This window comes from Canis lupus, chromosome 20, assembly GCF_003254725.2.
Source record: "Canis lupus dingo isolate Sandy chromosome 20, ASM325472v2, whole genome shotgun sequence".
NCBI classification, from domain to species: domain Eukaryota; kingdom Metazoa; phylum Chordata; class Mammalia; order Carnivora; family Canidae; genus Canis; species Canis lupus.
Window position 1 is genome coordinate 49280505 of NC_064262.1, and position 22706 is coordinate 49303210.

Below are 22706 nucleotides of genomic sequence, written 5' to 3' on the forward strand. Positions count from 1 at the left end.
GCCTGAGGCTGCCCTCCTGGTGCCCGGGCGGGGCAAGGGGGCGCTCAGGTGTGCGTGTGTGTATGTGTGTGTTCTGTGTTCTTTCTTCTGAGGCCGCTTACGATCTGTCTCTCCCTCCGACGCCACCTCACCAGGAGCAGTACACGGTAAAGTTTTCTCTCTCTGTCTCTCCTTTCCTTCTCTCTCTCTCTTTCTTTCTCTTTCATTTTGTCTCTCGTTTTCCGTGCCCTGGTGCAGCTGTGTTGGTTCTGGGCCGGTTTCCATGGCCTTTTGTCCTTACTGCCATCCTGTTGCTTGCAGCGACCAGAGCCCCCCCTTAGTTTCTCCTCAGGGAGAAGGAGCCCTAAGGGGTCTGGGCCACTGCTCCCACCATGACCCACCATTAGTCCAGTTCTTGGCAGAGAATAGAAAGGACATGGGGGAGCGGGGCCTCTCCGGGATCTGATTTCAACAAGCAGACAAGCATGGGGGTGGGGGGTGGTTACCAGAGGAGTAAGCGTGTCCAGACCCCAACATGGGAGAAGGGTGGTCAGTCCACACAACCAGGACTTGGGCTCTGGGAGGAAAAAGTATAGCCTCCCGAGGAGCATCTACACTTTCAGCAAAGTGGTTCAAAATCGGGTTGTTTTCTGTGAGAACTCCTGGATCAAGCTGCTCCTGCATGCTCAGTACCCAAACTGCCAGGAACGCTCCTCAATGCCTCAGTAAAAAAGATTATTTCTCAGCCTCACCCAAGGGCGAAGTACATCCTGGGAGAGGGGCTGCCACAGGGGCAGGCCAGGGAGTCCTTTTCAGAGGAGTAGAAGTGCCCATGGGAGGCACGTTTCCCAATGTCAGCCGTTCAGCCCTTCAGGATTGTACCCGGTTCCACATACAAGCTAGATGTCCACTTGCTTGACATTTTTTTCCACCAGCACATAGTCTAAACTTCACTTCAATTTTGCTGGAAAACTAGATCATCCCTGTACAGCGGTATTGTTAGCCTCAGACAGAACCACAGCTGGAAAGGTGAATCCCACAGGAGTGAAACAGTGGCATTGTGGCTTGTCACACTCGAGCCGGGTGCTAGGATTCAAGAGAAATTAGTGAGTGCTGGGAAAGCATTAAAGACCTCCTAGCACATCTCGGAGACTTCCACTCTTACTAAAGCAAAAGGCCTGAAAGATTCTTGAAGAAGAAATAGCTGGTTTCCCTGTGTGATCCACTTATTTAATTGTGTCCCTGTTCTGCCTCAGATTATCCCAGTGACTTTCTTGATGTGCGTTGCACACTTCAGGGGCACAGCCTTGAGATAACAGCCTTTGGCTCTAAAAAGGGAAAAACATGTTCCAGCTGAATTCTGGAGCACAGCTGTGCCCTGCAGGCTAACGTCCAGTCCCCCCCTCCCCCATTCCCTGAAAAATGAGAAGAAAGAGATCTAAAAGAATGGACGTGGTGTGCCCAGATATCCCGACACACCATGGTGGGGGTCCCCGGGATGGCTCTACTACGCATGACCCACGAGGTAACTGTAGGGAGATGTTTGCTGGGGGACCCTCAAAGAACTCTGGGATCTGGATCTGTTCATGCACATCCTGAGACCACACACCAGGTGCATGGCGAGGCTGGGATGAGAACCAGGATTAAAGGGAAAATGGACACATCAAGGAATAAATCACAGCTTAAGCCTTTGAGGGGTTTTCCCGAACCCCTCGGGTCTAAAGCCCGAAGCCAAAGACGGAACCAAAGATGATTGTGGAACAGCAGTAGGAGCCAGCTGAACCCACCAGCAATCAGGGCAGGCTGCCAGATAAAGGAGCTTTTAGCTTGGTGTTGGGGGCTGCATGGTCCTGGGAGTGGTGAGGTGGAGGAAGGGCATTTCCAGCAGCAGGAACAGAATGTGCAAAAGCAGAGGGAGGCAAGAGCATGTGGCTGGGATTTGGTGTGTGTAGCAGACGATGGGAATGCAAAGGTAAAGGTAAGTCGGGCTGGATTTCGAGGAGCCTTGAGTGCCGTACCAGAAGTTCTCACGTCCAGGGATTCAGATGCTCCAGAAGGATTCTGAGGAGGAGAGTGACGTGGTCATTGGCTTAGACCACTGTGTGCAGAAAAGGTGGAAGGAGAGACAGGGAGCGGGGGGAAGCCGGGAAATGGGTAATGAGAGTCCAGCCTGAGATAGTGGCCAGGGACGATGATGGAGAGGAAAGGAGGGTAACCGGTTGGGGTCAGAGGATAGGAAGCTGAACGTGACACTTGGGTTTCTGACTTGGGCGACTTGGGGCGGGGGGTGAGTTCTATTAACCACAAGCCTCTGATGGCTGCACCCAGTATGCTCCTCTGGGGGGACCTTGGCCAAGGGTAGTGTGGCATCTGCAGGGGTTGTACGGCTAAGGCTCAGGTCCAGTAGACCCTGGACTGAACCTCTATGCAGCTCTCTGGAAAGATGGGCTAAGAGACCGTGGCAGAGATTCAACATGGGCATCTGATGTCCTGGTTCTTTCCCCTCGGGTGGGCCCAGGAGTACTGGGGGAGGGCCACGTTAAGTATCTCCTGAATCCTGTTGGAAGCGGGGGTGAGGAATCCCATTTTCTAAGAGCCCTACCAAGACCACCTCTAATGAGCGTAAGGACAGCCAGGTCCCCTCTTGCTGGGTCTGAGGGCCACCCCCTGAAGGTACTCAACCCAGCCAAGTGGCAGAGGGCCCTTAAATCCTGCCACCAGAACCACAGAAGGCCATCTTCTGACTACCTCTTGAGCCCAAACATAACAGGGGTGCTGACCACTCTTCCCCAGCAAGGGCAGGACTATGCCAGGCTCACCCCAGACTTTTAGGCCTGAGAGGGTAGAGTCACACAGAGTTGTGGGCCACCTACCACCCAGACTGACTTCTGCTCCCTGTCTTCCCCTCTCCGCACCCTAACATCCCTCCACAGTGGCAATAGCAAAGGAAAGGACATCAACACGATCAAATCCCTCCGAGTCCTCCGGGTGCTACGACCTCTTAAAACCATCAAGCGGTTGCCAAAGCTCAAGGTGAGACGGGGGCGTGTGGGAGACCTGTCAGGGTTGCCATGTACAGTTGGGCAGGTTGCACACTGCTCAAGGATACTACATTGACAGGGGTGCTGATAACATCACATCCGTCATATATGGATATATTCATTATTACAACTATCCAGCAGATGGCAGTAAGGGAGTTGATCTAAGAAAATCTGTATTCTGACAGCTTTCCATTAGATGAAATGTCTTAAGGTTGGGATCCCTTTTTTCCTAATTCACAGGAGGACATTGTATGGATAAAATAGGGCACAGCCCTAATGTGAGCAGCAGGAAACTAGGTTTCTGGTCCCACATAACTTTTAACTTTTCACCAACCTGTTCTAGGCTCTGTTATCTCTCATGCCAAAGTAGCATGAACCAGCATTTCCCAAAGCTTGTCATTCAGGAGAAACAGCAGAAAAGAGAAGGAAATGCAACCTAGTCATTCAAACACACCTTTTCAACTGATGCTCCACCTGAGGGCCAGCTGTACTATTTCCTACTTACCGTTAAAGTCGCCACTTTTTTTTTTTTTTAATTTAAGTGAACTAAAAGCAAATTCTACACCAAGGTTTCCAAGGTGGAAAACCAGAACCCAATGCTAATAGAAGGTAAAACTAAATACATTCCCCCCAAATAAGATACCATTATTAAAATATAGCCAAAGAAGATTGCCTGAAAAAGGCTTTGGACATGGATGCTTGCTCTTTCCGGGATGAAAAGGAAGAGTTTTGGGGTTAGATGTTAACAGAGTAGTAACTGAGCAAGACTTTCTCTTTTGCTCAAAAGGAACGAAGGGAAGGGTGCAAAGTGAATAACTCTGTTACTGTGTAATTCAGCACTACTTCCCGTGGGGCGCCTGCAGGACCTAAAGGAATATCGGCGGTCACCTGGGCGTGACGCGCCCCCATGACTCTGGCTCTGTCACTCACCGATACGTGGCTGTCTTGGACATGAAAGCTTGCTGCATTGAAATACATGGAAGTCCAGCCATATTCAGTGCTGGGGTTCCTCACCCTCTGCTGGGTGGCAGCCCCCTTCCAAAGCCCCCGTGAAAGCTGTGCACCCTTTTCCCCCACCCGGGGGGGGGTGGTTAGAAATACAGAGCTAGCCTGAAATTCCAGTACATTCGAGGAGACTTGCCTGCCTGTGGTTGGGACCCACCGTGGTTGGAAGCAGAACAGTTGGGAGACGTTGCAGGCCGGGACCCCTGCCTTCTTGGGGAGATGGTGGAAAGATTCCATGTCACCCAGGGCCAGAATCTGGGTGCATAAAGTTGTCTCTCAAAGCCACAAAGCCCCCTACTGCTCAGTGGGCAGAAGTGAGGGAGAGCACACCTCCAGATGGAGGGGGACAAGGAGGCGCATGAGGCAGGGACACAGAATTAACAGGCAATACTACTCTAGGGAGGCCCTTTCCTCCCGCCCTCAAGAGTTGTGCATGTGTCTTAGGCTCCCAGAAGTGGTCCCATTTCCCCCGGGGGGTTAATACGAGGTTTTAGAGGCAAAGAAACTCAGAATTGAGTCCAGCCCCAGCACTGACTTCCCAGAACTGCGTGGCCTTAGCCGCATGACTCGGCCCATGGCCATGACCATGAAATGGGACATTAGCAACACGTTGGTATCACAGGCTGCTGGAGACAGGTGTCACAGGCGGGACCCCACCCCCTCACGCCCTCTCTCAACTCCACCCGCCTCTCCCCCGCAGGCCGTGTTCGACTGTGTGGTGAACTCACTCAAGAACGTCTTCAACATCCTCATCGTCTACATGCTGTTCATGTTCATCTTCGCCGTGGTGGCCGTGCAGCTCTTCAAGGGAAAGTTCTTCCACTGCACCGATGAGTCCAAGGAGTTCGAGAAAGACTGCCGGTGGGTCTCTGCTCTCCTCAGAGTCCCCCGCGGGGACTGGTGGCAGCGGAGGTGGCCAGTAGTGCCACTTGGTGCATCGCTTCTGTCCTCGCCTTTGTCAAATGGGGTTATGAATACACACCCACGTTCCCTTATCTTTTTTTTTTTTAAGATTTTATTTATTCGTGAGAGACACAAAGAGAGAGAGAGGGAGGCAGAGACATAGGCAGGCTCCATGCAGGGAGCCCGATGTGGGACTTGATCCCGGGACTCCAGGATCACACCCTGAGACGAAGGCAGTCGCTGAGCCACTGAGCCACTCAGGCGTCCCTTATCTTAAAACCACTACCAGCAAATGCGTTTCAAAGTTCAGAATATTTTGTGATTTTAGAAAAATCATATAGGACCCGTTCTACATAGGACATCACACCCTCAGCTGAACCTGAGGCATTCCTGTAATCAAACCATTTTAACTGGTATTCTGCTGGGAAACATGCAACTGTTTACACCAAATGGCACAGATAACAAGTAGGAAGAGCCTCGTTCACGTCCAGTCAGGTCAGGTTTCGTTGCCAGACTAATTAGATCAGAGATGGACAAAGTTTGTCAGCCGAGGGCCAGAAGGTGGGTACTCTTGCCTTTATGGGGCCTACAGCCCCTGTGAGGCAGCCCCTGTCTGCTGCTGTTGTAACTCCAAATAGCCAGAACGGAAACAAACGGGCGTGTCTGTGTCCTTATTTCTAGAAATGAAAATATGAATGTCAAGTAAATTTAATTTGTCATGAATGCATCCTTTTGATTTGTTTTCGACCACTTAGAAACGTAGAAACCCGTTGTTGGTTTGTGGGCCGTAAACAGGTGCAAATTTGGTCTGTGGGCCATTACAGGCCACCCCCTGCCCCGAGTAAAGAGGACAATGTTTGGTTTTCAGAACCTTCTAGATTTTGGAGCTGTGGATGAGAAGTTTGTCAGCCTGTAGTTATTTTGGTGGCTGTGGCCTGACATTGGAAAGACCCCAGACACTTGGCCACATGTCTGGGGCTAAGCCTCGTGTCCTGCCCTGAAAAGAAGCAGCAGCCGCCCCCCTCTTCCACCTCCCCACTCCACCTTGGCCTGATGATCCAGAGATGTTCCTCTCTCTCTCTCTCCTCTCAACCCCCCAAAGCTCCCACCCACAGGACTAGAAATTTTCGTGTTAGAAGAGTGCTTGGTGCTGAGTCAGGCCTCGTGTAAAGATTTGTCTCCGAGTTGGATGCGCACTGATGAGTGGAGACACAGGCAGGGGGTGTGGGGGGGCTGCTGCTTCCTGGGCTGAGGGATGCAGTGTGGGCTGGTGGGGGCCCCTCTTCCTCCTCCTCCTAATCTCCAATTGCCAAAGATGAGTGTCCCCTTCCTCTGTTCACTAATGGCCCCAATTTTCTGTGGCAGCGGCAAGTACCTCCTCTATGAGAAGAACGAGGTGAAGGCTCGGGACAGACAGTGGAAGAAGTATGAGTTCCATTATGACAACGTGCTGTGGGCTCTGCTGACTCTCTTCACCGTGTCCACAGGAGAAGGCTGGCCACAGTAAGTGGCCCGTCAGAAAGCCCCACGGAGGAGTCAGGGGGCCCAGGGAACAGGATGGGGAAGGGTCCGAGAGCCCAGTGCTGAGACAGGCCTGGACACAAAGCCAGGGGTTTGCTCCTGGCTTCCCGAGGCGGAGACCCTGCTAGGCGCATGAGGGGCTGTCCAGCAGCCTGCACATGCTGGGGCAGAAATCCAGCCCTCAGTTCGCCAGACCCTGAGCATCAGAACGGGCAAGTGCTTCGAATTTGCAGGAAGGCTCCACAGACACAGGCGATCACATCCTCTTAACCCTTCCTGTGCTGGTGAGCACAGATCTCCAAGACCAGGGTGTGGACATGACATTTTCTGAGTCCCTTTGACTCGCCGAGAATAAGGTCAGGGCTAGGGTGAGGCTGAATCGTGCAAGTCCGATTTTTACTTAAACTGTCTTTACTTAAAATGTTAATTTTTTTCATTATGGGCTTTTTGTTGTTGTTGTCATTGGTTTTGGATTCGTTTTTGGTTTTTTGTTTTTGTTTTTTGGCATTCGTTGTGATTTGTTTAAATTGCAGTAAGATACCATTTCTCTTGACAACTGAGAGGTTTGGCACCTCCTTGATTTATGTCCAAGGCAAGTGCCTCACTCTCCTCACCCTAGTCCCGGTCCTCCTCCCAGAGGTCTCAGAAATGCAAGTGTATGCCCTCAGCATCCTCGCCTCCCTCCTTCTGCTCTCAGGAAACACACCAACCCTCATGTGCCTTTCTACCCACCCCCCCACACCACACACACACACACACACACACACACACACACTCGGTACCCACTTACATGAGGCCAGTGCTAGCCCAGACGGCACCTTTGAGCGAATTTTTTAGACAGCCCTTCCTCGACAGACTTCACTTCCATCTGTCAGAAAAATCATTGCAATATACTTAATGATTTTGTTCAAATGAGGTACTTCATGGCTACCTGCCCAAAAGTTGTCATCATAAATATACAAATCTATCATGTCTGCGGTATGAATGGCACCTCTTAGACGCAGAACCCTTGAGCAGTGCACAATCTGTGCAACTGTTCAGAGCAGCTATGCACATGCACACTCCCATGTCCATCCCTACTACCCCTCCTCAGCTCCCACTACCACCTATGCTTAAATGCCCCCCACACGCCAATAATCTGCCTCCATGACCCCACACACCCTCCCATCCATCACCACCAACCTGGTTTCCCATCCCAACGTGGCCAGGCCCTAGTGGGTAAACTTCAGCAAGTCACTTTAACTTGGTAAACCTCGATTTCCTCGTGTGCAAAATGGGGCCCGTGATAACCTCCCTGAGAAGGTGGCCAAGAAAATGAATAAAATCACAACCAGCCCCTGATAGCCCTCAATACATGGTGGTAGAGGTAACTGACCCTGTTGCTAACACTTCCCACAGACAGAGAAGCTGGGAAGGCTTCTGGCTTCACAAAGTAACCACAGCAGTCAGAGTCAGAAAACAGTGACTACTTTCATTTCGTTGCTGTTTTCTCTTACTATCCCCCTCCATTCCCGTGACCTGTCCCACATTTCCCCTCTGCCCACCCCGGTCCTCACAGGGTCCTCAAGCACTCTGTGGATGCCACCTTCGAGAACCAAGGCCCCAGCCCCGGGTACCGCATGGAGATGTCCATCTTCTATGTCGTCTACTTCGTGGTCTTCCCCTTCTTCTTCGTCAACATCTTCGTGGCCTTGATCATCATCACCTTCCAGGAGCAGGGGGATAAGATGATGGAGGAATACAGCCTGGAGAAAAACGAGGTGCCGCTTCCCGGTTTTGAAAGATTGACAAAACCACCACCACACGCACATGTGTGCTCATGCGCACACACATGCACACCCAGGAAATGGCTTTTGGGGGCATCTGGGGAGGGCACAGCAGCATTGTCCAGGGAGAATTCATTCTGCAGGGCAACCCTTCATGGGGTTCTGGTAGAAAAACACACCAACCCCAGGTGTCTGTATCGGTCAGTTTGGACTGGGCTATGCCCCAGTAACAAGCAGCTCCAGAATCTCAGTGCCAGGAATCCACAAAGAGATTGATTGATTTCTTGCTCAACACCACATGACCAGGTGACTCTGGTCCCCATCATCTTTATTCTGGTTCCTCTCTGAGACACTTCGGATCAAGAAGAGAAAATGCTGGGTTTCCTGGGTGGCTCAGTGATTGAGCATCTGCCTTTGGCTCAGGGCATGATCTCGGGGTCATGGGATCGAGTCCCACATCAGGCTCTCTGTGGGGAGCCTGCTTCTCCTTCTGCTTGTGTCTCTGCTTCTCTCTATCTCGGTGTCACTCATGAATAAATAAATAAAATCTTTAAAAAAAAAAAAAAAGAAGAAAAAGAAGAGACAATGGCAGACCATGGGCAATTTTTGTGATCTGTGCCCAGAAGTGACACAGGTCACTTGTGTCCACATCTCATTAGCCAGAGCAAGTCACACATCTATGTCTGATGTTAGTGGGGTGAGGAAGCATAATCTCCCCGAGGGTGGGGTGGTGAATATCTATGAATTAAAATCCTGTCCTCCGGAGAGTACAGACATGGCCCTTTGCCCTTCTAGAATCATCCAAACTAGGTGGAGGACCCAGAATGCATCCTCCCTCTGCTCTTTTGGTCCCTAAGACTAAATAGCCATTATTCCTCCCTCCCTCAAAAAGAAGGAGGAAAAGAAGCAAAGTATTCAGTAGGAAAGAATGGATAGACTTCAAAGCCAGACTTTGGCTTAAGTTCAGGTTTGACCCAGTTGGCAGCTGTGCCGCCTCAAGCGAGTGGCTTAACCTCTCTGAGCCTGTTTTCCTCCCCTGCAAATTAGGATTACTGATAGTACCCACTTCCCGTGTTTGCTAAGGGGATTCAGAGAGATAACAGGGGACGTGCCAGTGCGAGATCTAGCAGATGATGCCATAGCTGTTGGCAGAAGAAAGTGGCTGTGGGGAAGAGCTTATGGGAGTGAGGAATCCTGGCTGGCGGCAGACTCAAGCAGATGTGCCGGAGAGCCTTGGCCAGTTAGATGGGGAGGGTCCAGCCGCCTCTGTCCTGCCTCTGGCCCTCACACCCCCTGCCTCTCTCCCGCAGAGAGCCTGCATCGACTTTGCCATCAGTGCCAAGCCGCTGACTCGACACATGCCCCAGAACAAGCAGAGCTTCCAGTACCGCATGTGGCAGTTCGTGGTATCTCCACCTTTCGAGTACACCATCATGGCCATGATCGCTCTCAACACCATCGTTCTCATGATGAAGGTGAGCCCCCAGCCCTGCCTCACCCCCGCTGCACACCTGCCCCTCACACTCACACCCACCCTCCTCTGGCCAAAGGGAGATATGCCTGCAAGTCTCCCACGCATATCACACTGTGTTGCCACCGAGCCTCTGCTCTGGCTGTTCCCTCCGCCTGGCAAACGGTTCCTGACCTCCCATGACTGCCCAAGGCACCCACCTTTGCAGACACCCCATCGGTGACCCCACATGCCGTAATATCAGCATAGATTGCCTGATGGCCACACGCCGTAGCCTGTGAGCTCCAAGGGCCTTGGCAAGTCCTGGTCACCCCTGAGTTCCTGGGGTTCAGTGAATCCTTGGCTCACAAGGAATAGGAGGCCTTCCATAAATGTTCAGTGGATGAATTGAGGAAGGGAGGGCAGGTGGGGACCTTGCAACCTTTGGGGCCACAGAGGCTTTTCAGGGTGAAAAGTCAGAACCTTTCACCCTGTGGTCTGGAGACCAAAGGTCGGGATTTAAGCCCAGCTCTGCTATTTATCTCAGCATTTAACTTTGCACAGGGGACCAGCAACAATCAGGCCCCAGTTTCCCTGTCAATGAAACGGGAGTGATCATAATAGCACGTTCCTCCCATCCCTGGGTGAGGATGAGGATTGAGTGAGGATGTTCAGGCAAAGACATTAGCACATTTCTCAACACTTCAAAAACACTCGTTATTTAAGCTGCTAATTTTTGAATTGGCGAAGAAGCAGTGCCTATTTTTGCTTGAAATGCTTCTCCATAGCAAGTTCTTTTATCTTTTCATTGTTATAATCATGAACAGTTTCAAACAGAAAGGAATAGTATAGCACAGCGCTTCCCAAACCCCAGTGTGTTCACAGATCATCTGGGGATCTTGTTAATAGGCGGATTCTGGTTCTGGCAGATCCGGGGTGGGGCTGGGATCCTGAAATTCCAAGCACCATCCCCAGGATGCTGGGGCTGCAGGTTCCTGAACCCCACCCTCATGAACACCCAGTCTCGAGGTCATCCTCCAGCGGTACCCATTGTGAATATATTTTATGTTTGCTTCATCTACCTTTTTCCTCTTTTTTCTTGAGGTGAAATTCACATAACATAAAATTAACCATTTCAAAGTGTGCAGTTCAGTGGCAATTTAGTACACTCGCCAAGTTGTGCACCCACCATCTCTCCCTACTTCCAAAACATTTTCATCCTCCCAAAAGGGGACCCCTGTCCCCATGAGCAGTCACTGCCCCCCATCCCCCTCCCCCAGCATCTTGCAACCACCAGGCTGCACTCTGTTTCTATGGATTTGCCCATTCTGGACATTGCATCTATTTTTTTTATTCTTTTAAATGATAGACGTCACAATATTTTGTCCTTAAATCCTTCATATGTATTTCTAAGAAGTAAGAAAATGTCCTACATATCCTTATGTTCAACATGCTAAGTGATAATTCTCTAAGATACATATTGAGTTGTCCCCAAAATGTCTTTTACAGCATGAGTTGATGTTTTGGGTTTTTTGGGTTTTTAGAGGTAGTGAAGGAGCAGAGGGAGAGAGAGAATCTTAAGCAGGTTCCACACCCAGTGCGAAGCTGGACATGGAGCTCAATCTCACAACCTGAGCCAAAATCAAGAGTCGGATGATTAACCGACTGAGCCACCCAAGTGCCCCATGAGTTGTTTTTTGAGCCAAAATCCAAATGGCTACACATGGCCTCTGGTTTTTGTCTTTTAAATCTCTGTCTTCCTCACACTTTTCCCCCCCATGCTGTTGACTTTTTCAGGAAACCAAATGAGTTGAATGAAAACAGTCCCACCTCTGGGTGCATTGGTATTCTCGTGGGGGTACTGTAACTACTTCCTCACCTGCCATGTCTCCTGTAACTTGGCACTTGGGGCTAAAGGTTATAAACTTGATCTAATTAAATAGTTTGGGCAAGATTTCACAAGGAGTCAGAATAGCAGTTACCTCTAGGGCAAGTTGCCGACTTGGAAGGGGTGCAAGGACACTTTTGGGAGTTCTGGAAATGTGTTAAGTCTTGGTCTGGGGAATAGTCTCATGGTAGGGCACAGGTAAGGATTTAAAGAGAGAGAGATCTGAAAAAAAGAAAACAAACAAACAAAAAAAGAAAATCCTGCTGAGGAGATGATACAGACATCCTCCTGCATCCTATCAGGAGCACAGTGAGGCAGGCAGTCCTGGGACCTGGGATGCCAAAGCGAGCTCAAGAAAGTGCTTGTTTTGAAGTGAAAAGATTAGCCCAGCCCATGAAGAGCTCACCTGGGGCCTGAGTCACCTCACAGGACATTGGGAAGCCTGGTGTCAAAGTCCTGCCTTCCCCAGGACAGGATAGCCCCAAAGCCATTTCCCCAGGCCCCACCCTGCCCATTGATCCTGCCGTCCTTCCTCCTCTCTATTCCATCCAGTTCTATGGGGCCTCAGTGGCTTATGAAAACGCTCTGAGAGTATTCAACATCGTCTTCACCTCCCTCTTCTCGCTGGAATGTCTGCTGAAAGTCATGGCTTTTGGGATTCTGGTAAGTATGAGGCTAGAGCTATGGGTTGGGGGGAAGCCCGGAGGGGCACTGGGTGCTGGGTGATGGTCCCCTACCCCACCTGGCCCCAAGACCCACAACCCCAGCGGTGACTTGAGCATCCCTCCAGCGCCCACAGACCCTACTTACGCGTTCACACGCTTGCCAAATAACACCAGTGGGACCCAACGTCTGTTGACGGTTACTATGTGCCAGGTACGCACTTGCACAGCCATGCCTCAAAGTGATCCAAGGGGTGGGAGTAGTTACCCTCCACTTTAAGAAAACTGAGGTCCAGACAGGCCAGGTCCATGGCGTTCCAGCCGTTCTAATCTAACCACAATCCTCGGTGAGATGTACATTGTACAATGGAAGCAGCGCACAGATGTGCAAACTGACAACTGAGATGAATCCGTATCTGTCCGTGTTGTGTGCCAGGTGCTCTGAAGGTGCCTGTTCTACTGATTGCCTTGCAATCCAGGAGCCACTAGCTTGCCTTCATCACCCACTAATGCAAGACGTCTCGCCCTGAGGCCCATTGATTCCCTGCAGGGATCTGGGATGCGATGGGTGGGGGAGTATCTGCAAAATCAGATATGGAAAAAAAAAAAAGCACATCTTTATTTTTCACAAGCTGCTAACTGGACTTTAAACATTTCCTCCTGTCTTGAAGGCAAACAGCCCCCTGCAGTGTTGCTAGTACAGTCTGTATCACCGTGTCACTGATAAAAATTAGATATTTTCCTAGCGCGTGATAGATATTGCAGGCACCTCCAAATTTAGTGTGTGTTCATCCTTGCTTCAAATGCTGGCGACTCTCAAACCTGCAGCTAGAACGTATTTCGTATGGTAATGAGGAAGTGCATGAATCATCAGATCCTCATTGAAAAGAATATTTTGATCAGCATATTTCAAGGTAACAGGTGCCCTTGCAATCCTGGGTATTTTATGTTTTTATTTTTTTAAGATTTTTTTTATTTATTCATGAGAGACACAGAGAGAGAGACTGGGTATTTTATTTTATGCATTTGCAAAGCTTCCTCTAGGAAGGTCTTCTCAGGTGGCTAAGGAGGTTCACAGCCCCCCCCCCCAAAAAAAAAAACAGCGAAGAGGGCCTGAACTGGTGGGGTTGTGTGTTGGGGTAACTGGTATGTCCCCAGTGAGTGGCTGAGCTCAGACTTGAAATAAGGCTTCCCTCTCGACCACCCACTTAGTTCACCTCTCAGAGAATGGCCTACAGCCCCGTGGCGTCAGTCAGGCTCTCTGGAGGGTAGATGGAGGCTGGTTTCTCACCCCGGTGTCCCGAAGTGGCAAAGGGTGTCAGCTTTGGCACCTGAGAGCCCTCGATTCAGCTCACATCCCGACTATATCACCTCACCTCTCGCCATCGCTAGGGCCCATCCTCTGCCTCTTCCCCAGAAGAGCCCTCACAAACCCCAGCACAGATAAGTGTGTCTGGAGGCCGAGGGTAAAGCCTGGCCTGGTGTGAGGGCTCCATAAATGCCAGAAAGAGTGGCAGTAAGGCTCCTCAAGGCTTTCTCCTCCAAGGCGGACCTCACAACCCTGTCACCCATCAGGAGCATTTGGGGAGATTTCCTAAAATTGAATGATGCCCCAGAGCCAACCCCAGAAGTTCAGATTCACTTGGTCAGGTGGGGACCCCTGAATCTGTATTTTTTAAAAAGATTTTGTTTATGTATTCATGAGAACACAGAGAGGCAGAGACATAGGCAGCGGGAGAAGCAGGCACCCTGTAGGGACCCTGATGCAGGACTCAATCTCCGGACCCCAGGATCATGATCTGAGCCAAAGACAAATGCTCAACCACTGAGCCACCGAGGCACCCCTGTATTTTTTTAAGATTTTATTTATCCATTTGACAGAATGAGAGCACAAGCAGGGGGAGTGGCAGAGGCAAAGAGAGAAGCAGCTTCCCTGCTGAGCAGGAAGCCCAGTGTGGGGCTCCATCCCAGGACCCCAGGATCATGACCAAAGCCCAAGGCAGACGCTTCACCCACTGAGCCACCTAGGCACCCCCTTGAATCTATATTTTTAACTAATACCCCAGGGTATCCAAAGTACAGCCTGGGCTCCCAGGTCCTGTGCTGAACATCAAGCAGGCTGGGGGAGGCACCCTGCATCCAGGGCAATGGCGTCAACCCAGCATTTCGGTCCTGGGGATGCCACCAGGATGGATCACAGAACACGTATGGGGTGTAGGTATCAGGCTATGGTGTATCCATATCAGGGTACAAATCCTGCCTCAGCCCCTTTCTGACTGTCTGGCTTCAAGCAAGGCACTTGGCCTTTTTCTCCTGTTTCCGCATATACAAAATAGGAGTACCATACACCCAGCCTCCCAGGGCTGCGGGGAGCGTGGGTAGGCTCAGGCACGGGACCTGCCCCACACAGCTATGCTGTGCAATTTTTGAATCCCCTATCTTCTGGTAATGAAGGGGCTCTACTCGAGGGCTGGGGCTCTATCTCCCCCGCCCCTGACCATCCCACAGGGGCCTGCGTGGGGCCTCCCCCTCCAGTTTATATGAAGCCCTAGTTCACCATGTGCAACTTAGGTGACCGGGGGAGCCTTCTAGTCCAGGGGCTTGAGGGCTATGGCCATATGCCTAGAAAGTTGCCTTCATTCAGACTCCCCAGAACATAGAATTGAGTGTGAGCATTTATCCAAAAACCCAGGAAGCTCAGTGTGAGGGAGGGGGAGTGAGGCAGGAGCCAGAAGGCAGCCAGTACAGGGTGAATTATGAAGCCAGTTCCCACTGTGGGCAAAAGGGCCCAGTTCCATTAAGGATCAACAGGAGGCATTAGAGGGCACATACTTCAGAGTCCTTCCACTTGAGGAGAGGAGGGAGCCGGGGAATTTATCCTCCAGTGCCCCTCAGTCAAAGCCCAGGGCTGCGCCCAGGGGAGCTGTTCATTCCCCAGCAAATTTGCAACCAGGGGAAGCCCTTGGGCAGAGTACCTGAAGGTGTGCGATCAAAATATGAGGGGATGCAGGCAAGGCCCCAGAAGCATCTGCTAAAATACCAGAAGGGCCAGTGGAACATGACTTCCTTTCAGATGAGTATAAAATAGCTTCCATTCATTGAGCACCTACTGTCTAACCAAACTCCACGCCTAGATTCACTCTCATGATCTGACTGCTGTGATACCTTTCTTCCAGAAGAGGGCTCTAAGGCCCAACCAGTCCAACTCCAAGGACGTTTAACTCCCACATGCTGAAAGCATTTGATTCTGGAAAAGCACAGCCCCAAAGCCTGGGTTCTCCTCTGTGAGGCAGAGGGGCTGCCACAGGGTCAGAGGCTCAGGGGAGACACTGACCACTCAGCAGGGGACCCAAGCCCCAACCTGGCCTCCGCTTTGTAAGGATGCTGGGAAAGCCTGAGTTTGGCGCAGGTTGCACTGAGCCACTGTTTGAACTGAGGGCTCTCTGTTCGAACCAGACCCTTGGATTCAGGCAGAGGTGCCGCTCAGTGTGAGCTCAAACCGTGTGGAATATTTCAGTGTTTTAACCACAGCGTGCTGTACCTGTGTGGCACGATTGAGCCAGCACCCGGCCCAGGGCTGTGCCAGTCAGGATAGGTCAAGTTAAGGAACAGTAACAAATTAAAAAACAAACAAAAAAAAAAGGTATAGTAACAAACACCCCCCATATCTCAATCACTCCAGCCAACAAAGGTTTGGGTGACATTCAGCAGGGGGGCCCTTAGCCTCATAGTTAAGGGACCCAGGCTCACAGAGCATCTGCCACCTGGAACATTGATGGTCACCAAGCCCAGGGTTAAAAGAGTTCTGGAGAGTCCCACGCTGGCCAGAAGGTGGCTCTCACTGCCTCTGCTCAAAACCCTTTGGCTGTAACTAGACACACGGCCCCATCTAAGCACAAGGGGGCCAGGAGGTGAAGCCCACAGCGTGTGCCCAGAAGGCCTTTGCACCCCTGTTACTATCCCCCTTCTTCAGATTAGGAAGTGGAAGGACAGAGAGGTTAAGTCACTGGCCCACAGCCACACAGCAGCAGAACTGGGAGGTGAACCCACAGTCCTCTCTCTTAGCGAGCACGCTATAATAAGCAGGGTCTGAACAGAAACTCTGAACTCAGAACCCTGGGTTCAAATCCTGACTCTTCATGTCCATGCTGCTCACCTCAGATGGACGAGTAGCATCTCTGAGCTTCAGCCACCTCATATAAAATGGCTGATAATCCTTTTCTCCGAGGGTCTACATGAGGATCCCAGTGACATCATTTATAAAGCATCTGGGGTATCAGGGAGCCCTAAGATATGTCAGAGAGAGAGGCAAGCCCAAAGGGTTGCCCTTTCTCTCCAGCAGAGCTGAATCGGGTTGCAGAGGCCCCCTCGGGGGCCAGGAAAGCCATGGGGTCCCAGGGAGGGGGACCTCAGAGCAGATGATACGGCAGCATGTTGCTGTTTGAGTGACCATAAGTGCTGTGGGCACTCGGGTTGATCGGCAGCTGTGCCCCTAATGTACCCCGGGGCCGGCTGTGGCAGCCGGGCATGGAGCCCTGCGTTGGCATCTCTGTCTTGTGGGTCCCCATTCTAGAATTATTTCCGCGATGCCTGGAACATCTTCGACTTTGTGACTGTTCTGGGCAGCATCACTGACATCCTCGTGACTGAGTTTGGGGTAAGTTTCCCGCCAGTTTCTCTCTGGGTAACTCCTGGCTGGGTGGAGAATGGGGGGGAATCTTCCAGAAGCAGCGGCCCCAAAAGCCACAGCTGCCTTGGGCCAGCACTTGACCGTGACCAAAGAGGGAGAAGCAGGGACCCCCGGGGCAAGGGCAGCTGTCAGAAGGGCAACTCAGGGAGATGGGGGAGCCCAAAGCCATGGCTATGGGGCCAGTGCGGCAGCGTGAACTTCCCTGCATCTTGGCTGGTGACTTAGGAATAAATAATATGGTTGAGTACCCTGAGACAATTAAAGGAGCCCAAGGCTGAGCCCTGCCCCCAAACACCACACCGTGTTGGGGACCCAGAAAGAACCGACTTCCAGTCCATTCTGCTTGAACTAACCACCTTCTGGTTCATGAGGGGAGGTTCAGGAGGGAGCCATGGCCCTTGTGCCAACAGGGGACACCACTGCCAGGGCCTTAGGAAGGTCCCCAGAATGTCCACCCTCTTTTATTCCCAGGCTTGGGAAGTTTGTGATTTGGGGGTCTCTGGACCCCTCTGCAGTGGCCCCATAGGCCACATCACCCTTCCCCCTCATCTGAAAGACTCAGGGTCCCAGAGCTCCTATCTCAGACCCCCTCCATGGCCATTTGCGAGTGAGCCCAGTCTTGGGAGCCCCCAGGAGACTGCAGGGAGGGGAGGAGATCCTCACAGGGAAGCAAAAGGGCAAAGACTGTTGGAGCCAAGGGCCAGAGGGGTCATCACCCTCATCGTAATAACAATAAAAATAATGCCTGGCAAGAATGGCATGCTCAGTTGCATGACAGGCACTGTGCCAAGCGGTTCACATGGATTAGCTCGTGGTACAGGTCAGAGGGTCAGGACACAAAGAATTCCCTTGGAGGGTTCAACAGAAGGGATTGGAAAGCAGAGACCACTCACGGAAAGGAGGGGATGGGCGCAGGCCAGGATGGCAAAGTGCCTAGCACCCTGCCACCATGGGGAGTTGTCACCTGCCCAAGTGCTTGAAGCAGGGAGGAAATCTGAACTGGAATGGGGAGGGGCCACCTGGCAGGAGCTGTGGACCTGGAGGGACAGACCCCCCCACCCTGCCCAAGAGGAAGGCCAAAGCAGGCCCAGAACACTGGGAGGAATACCCAAGCCCATCTCTCCTCCACCCTCCGTCTCCTGCCAGTCCCTCCCATTGGCGAGACCTAGCCAGAAGGGAGCCGAAGGCCGGGGAGCCGGAGGAAATGCTAGACAGAGAAAAATGGAGAACAGACCTGGTTGGGGTGTGGCCTGAGGAAGAGGGTGCTGCCCCATTTCACAAATGAGGAAGCTAATGCTTGATGCTCAGGCAAGTGAGGGACCTGCCTAAGGTCATGCACCCAGACCTGGTGACTCCTGAGAGCTCACAGGTGACCCCTGGGGTGGCCCCATTAGAGCCCCCAGAAGAAAGGGACCAAGTGACCCATTCTTCCATCCTGGAAGAGGAGCTCCATGGAAGAGGAGACCATTCTCCAAGTGTCACCTGACACCTCCCTCCCAAGTAGTATCCTGGCCACACCTCTTTGCCTTCAGCTCCACTGAACCAGAAAATCTCCCTAATCTTCATCCCGTGCCTAACACCTTCCTCTAGTGTGAACACTGGGGCTGTCCCCATTGGGGTTCCCCACCTGACCCCTGTGCCAGAGCCTCAGCCTCATCTCTGCCCTAAGTTGCTAAGAGATCCAGAACTCCAACTGGCAGTCAAAACAACACCCTGCGGCTGAGCACAAGACAGTTTTGAACCCGTGGCCATCTGGGTCAAGAGATCGGAAGGGTGGCCCGCACCCCCGCCGAGCAAGTGGAGGCAGTTGGTTGAAACCTCCAGTCACCTATAAGAAATCCACAGGGCTGGACCCCAGTGGCCCATTCTCCAGGCTGGCAGGATAGGGAAGGGCAGGAGGATGAGGCACAGAGCCCAAGTCGGGGACATCAGGACTGTCACAGTGGTCAAACAGCCCTCCCTACGAGCTGGTTGACTTTGGGCAACTGGCATCACCTCCCCTCAGGTAGAACGGGGGCTGCTGTAATGAGCCTCACTGGATCCCTGCGAGCTCCGCGTTCACTCTTGCGTTCACCGAGCCCCTGCTGTGTGCCAGGCATTATTTTTAATATTTTGCTTTGTTCACGGAAACCGTGAACAAAGCAAAAAACAGAGAAGAATGCCTGCCCCACAGGGCTGACGTTCTAGGGAGGGAGTCAGCAACTTGTAACAAGTGTGAGCCATCCACGTGAAGGGTTTGGCACAGAACCTGCCCTGCCAGGAAATAGATGGTCCCGAATGGCGGTTACTGTTATTGCTATTATTACCATGAAGGTACTTGGGTCCACAGTTTGTTCGCCAACCGCATCCCCCACCCCATTCCCCTGGGGCCCTGAATTAGAATCATTGGGAGGGAAAGATAGAGGGTGGGTGCGTGGAGCCTTTTAGGGTGTTATCCTCCCAACCTGCCGGGCGAGGAGCCCACTGCCTCCCCTTTCTGCCACCCAGGTAAGCCCGCTAGGTCAGGCCAGAGCTCAGCCAGGCTGAAGCAGGGAGAGCCAGACCCTTGGGAGGGCAAGTCCCCAGGGTTTTGGGAGGGGGAGAGAGCTCGGGGGCCCCCTGGGCCTCAGCTGCCGCCCCCAAGTGGCCGGGTGACGTGGGTTTGCCCTGCGTTCAATGGATAATGACTGTGTTTCTTGTCTTGTCTCTTTTCATGCCTGCTCTTTAAACTGTATATTGGCACAACGCCGTCTGAAAAACTCATCCAATCAAAATGCACTATGAAATTCATTTGTTCATCCATGACGTGGTCTGTGTGTTCATACACCAATGACTATCTCCCAACCCACCACCCCCACTCCCCGCCCGGGAACCGAAACCCATTGGTTTTTTGGCACTGGTTACAAATCAACCTAAAAAACGCTGAACACGCCTCCCCAACTGCCCCCGCCCGCCCGCTCCCCCTCCATCTTCAACATCTGCATCTAGAATCCGGTTGGTCTTACTTCTTTCTGAAGTCTAAATGCCTTACATTAACTGTGAACGCATCTTCTCGTGTCAGCACTGCACGTCCCGCCCTGGGCTTTGGACTTGGGTTGCCTGATGCACCCCCCGCGCCCCGCCCCGCAACTCCCCTATCCCGTCTGTCTGTCTGTCCCCCCAGCCCACCCCCACTCCCGCCTCGTTCCTGCGGCCCTTCCCCCCCTACTTCCCCCCACCCTCATTGTTTTTATTGGGTTCTGAATTGGGATTTTCTGTGTGGGTTGGTTCGCGTCTTTTGCAAAGAAAAGATCGGGTTTGCCCTGTGCGGCACCTCCCGCAAGTCCAGTCAGCCGGCTCGGTCTCCCGCCCCAGCCCTCAGCCGCATCCCTACACTCAGAGCCCTCGGCCACCTGCTCGTCGCTCCTGTCCCCTGTTTGGCTTCATGGAGCCTGGGCACCAGGACAGCTCACCCCATTCCAGGCCCGTGGGTTTGGCTGGCTAGAGACATCAGTCTCCCAAGTCCCAGGAGGAGGTCTGAGGGCCGGGCAGCAGGCAGGCAGAGACTCGGAGGGAAACCCGGACCAGCCAGATGAGGCCCTCCGCTGGAGGCCTGCTCTTCACATGCTCACCTGCCCCACATGCACGCAGTCACTGCATGCAGGGCCCCCTTCCCACATCCACACTCTCTCCCCGCACCTCTCTTGTTCTCATGCTCTTCCTCTCTCCTCCTCACCACACACACACACACACACACACACACACACACACACGCACACCTGTCCCTCTCTCTTATTACATCCATCCACCCTGCACACCCACGCTCCTACCCCAGCACACACCATCTCCATGGCTCTCACCTCATATACTCGGCTCCTTGCACACTTCGCACTCTCGTAAATCCAATCCTCCTCTGCCTTGTCCCCACCACCCCTGCGCCCCTTTGAAGGACCCCCTGAATGGCATCTTTGCACCAGGATCCCTCCCGCGCTAGCAGTACTGCGTGCACTCGTCCACCAAACATTTAATGATTCCAGTGTGATGCCACACATGGAGGGGTGGGCTGAAGTAGACCGCCAACCCCTCGGCTAAAGCCAAAGTGGGGAAGCCAGGCATTAGATAACCACTCTCGAACCCACCTAAAATGATAACTGTATTGTAAGCTAAGGGATAAGCATTGTTAACCAAAGAGGAGTGGGGGGAAGGACATTTGAGACCCAGAACAGCACATGCAAAGGCCCTGTAGCAAGAAGAATCATGCAAGGGTGGGGAAGTCTGGGTCCATAAGTGAGGGGATGTGGCTGGAGTAAGGAGAGCGAAGGGAGGCTGACCCAGAAAAAGTGCAGAGGGCCAGAGGAAATAAGCCCCTGGGCCCTTGTGGCAGCCTGAGAGGATTTGGAGCAGGAGCAGCATAGGAAGTGTGGTTAGACGTGATGGCTGAGGCTGTGAGGGAGCAGGAGGTCAGGAGGTCTGGGGAGAAGGGAGCACCAAGACCCCCGTGAGATGGGACTGGCCATCCGAGCAGGGGCTTCTCTGGGATCTGGGGATGGGTTGGGTCTGGGCTGTGGGGAAAGGATACCCGAAGGGATCTAAGTCTGGCTTAAACTGGGAGATGGAAATTAGGGAATGCCAGAAGAGGGCCAGGCGGGGGGAAGAGCACAGGTGTAGGCACAGCAGGTTTGAGGTGCCTGTAAGAGCACCCCAGAAGTAGGCAGGCGGTTACAGGATCCGGAGTGTGGAGGGCAGGTCTGCTGAGGTGGGGTCTGCAAGTGGCAGGATTTCTCTGGGACCTTCAGGTGGCTGGTTCCCATGTCTTTGTGGGTGTGACAAGCCTTCCAGGGCCTGTGTCCCGCCCCATCAGCCTTGAACCAGGAAGCACAGAGCGGGCTTGGAGGAGAGCACGGCTGCTCCTTCTTGGGCTGTGAACAGAAAGATGGAAGTTAGGAAGAGGGAAATGACCAGAAGTTCTGCGAGCACTTGAAGGACTCGATGCAGGACCAAGAACAGATGGGGGGTGGGCAGTGGATGAGAGCAGACAAGTACCTTCCCCTGCCCTGTCCCCTGGACCTCTCTCATCTCCACCCCCCACCTCCCCCGTGTGTCTCCTCCCTCGGCCCCAAGAAGGGCAGCATGCTCTCTGCACGCATCTCCCTGCGAGATCCCCTTGCTTCTCCTGCATGGTGGCAGGCTCCCCCCACCCCTGCTCTACCCTGAGTCCCCGGAGGCTGCTCCAGGGCCCGTCTGCCTTTGCATGCTGGGCAGAGTCCACATGTTATGACCCGCCCTGTGAAGGGATGGCTTGTACTCTGGGGATGGTCGGGAGGGACTGGGGACACCTGGGCCATTGGCCTTGTCCCCAGGTAGAGCTGGGTGGCCAGGCAGGGCTGGGAGTCAGGTCAGCTGGGCATAGGGGGTGACTCTCAGCTGAGCTGGGTGCAGGAGCTTACTCGAGGCCCTTGAGACATTCTCACAGTGGTTGGGCCCGGTATGGTCAGGGCAGGATCTCCCAGCCCCCTCCCCCATCCTAGAGGCCCTTAGGATATGTACTGATGTGTCCCAAAGAGCATCCTAGACTTTGCCAGCAAATCCAGAGGCCTCTTGTCAGCCCCAGAAATTCCTCGAACTCCCATCCCTGCCTCTCAGCTCCCAGGCCAACATAAGCACAAGAGATACAGACCAGTAGCTAGCTGGGAAGCCCTCAGGAGCCACCAAGTAGGATGTCCACATATAATTCATCATCCAAACTTTTGAGAGCAAAAGGCATGCTGTGACTGTCGGGGCAACCAAATCTGGTCACCCCTGCGCCATCTGGGGGTGAGGGCTAGGCCAGTGTAAATCTTGCT

General features: G+C 52.7%; 1 protein-coding gene across 1 annotated transcript in view; it reads left to right on the plus strand.

Moving 5' to 3' along the window:
• CACNA1A (calcium voltage-gated channel subunit alpha1 A) overlaps nt 1-22706 on the plus strand; it is a 220492-nt gene that overhangs the window by 170928 nt on the left and 26858 nt on the right. Inside the window, exons 25-31 of the mRNA XM_049098218.1 lie at nt 2913-3012; nt 4726-4886; nt 6294-6431; nt 8008-8209; nt 9526-9690; nt 12106-12216; nt 16789-16872. Of these exons, the coding sequence (XP_048954175.1) occupies nt 2913-3012; nt 4726-4886; nt 6294-6431; nt 8008-8209; nt 9526-9690; nt 12106-12216; nt 16789-16872 (961 nt within the window). The remainder of the gene's footprint in view (nt 1-2912; nt 3013-4725; nt 4887-6293; nt 6432-8007; nt 8210-9525; nt 9691-12105; nt 12217-16788; nt 16873-22706) is intronic.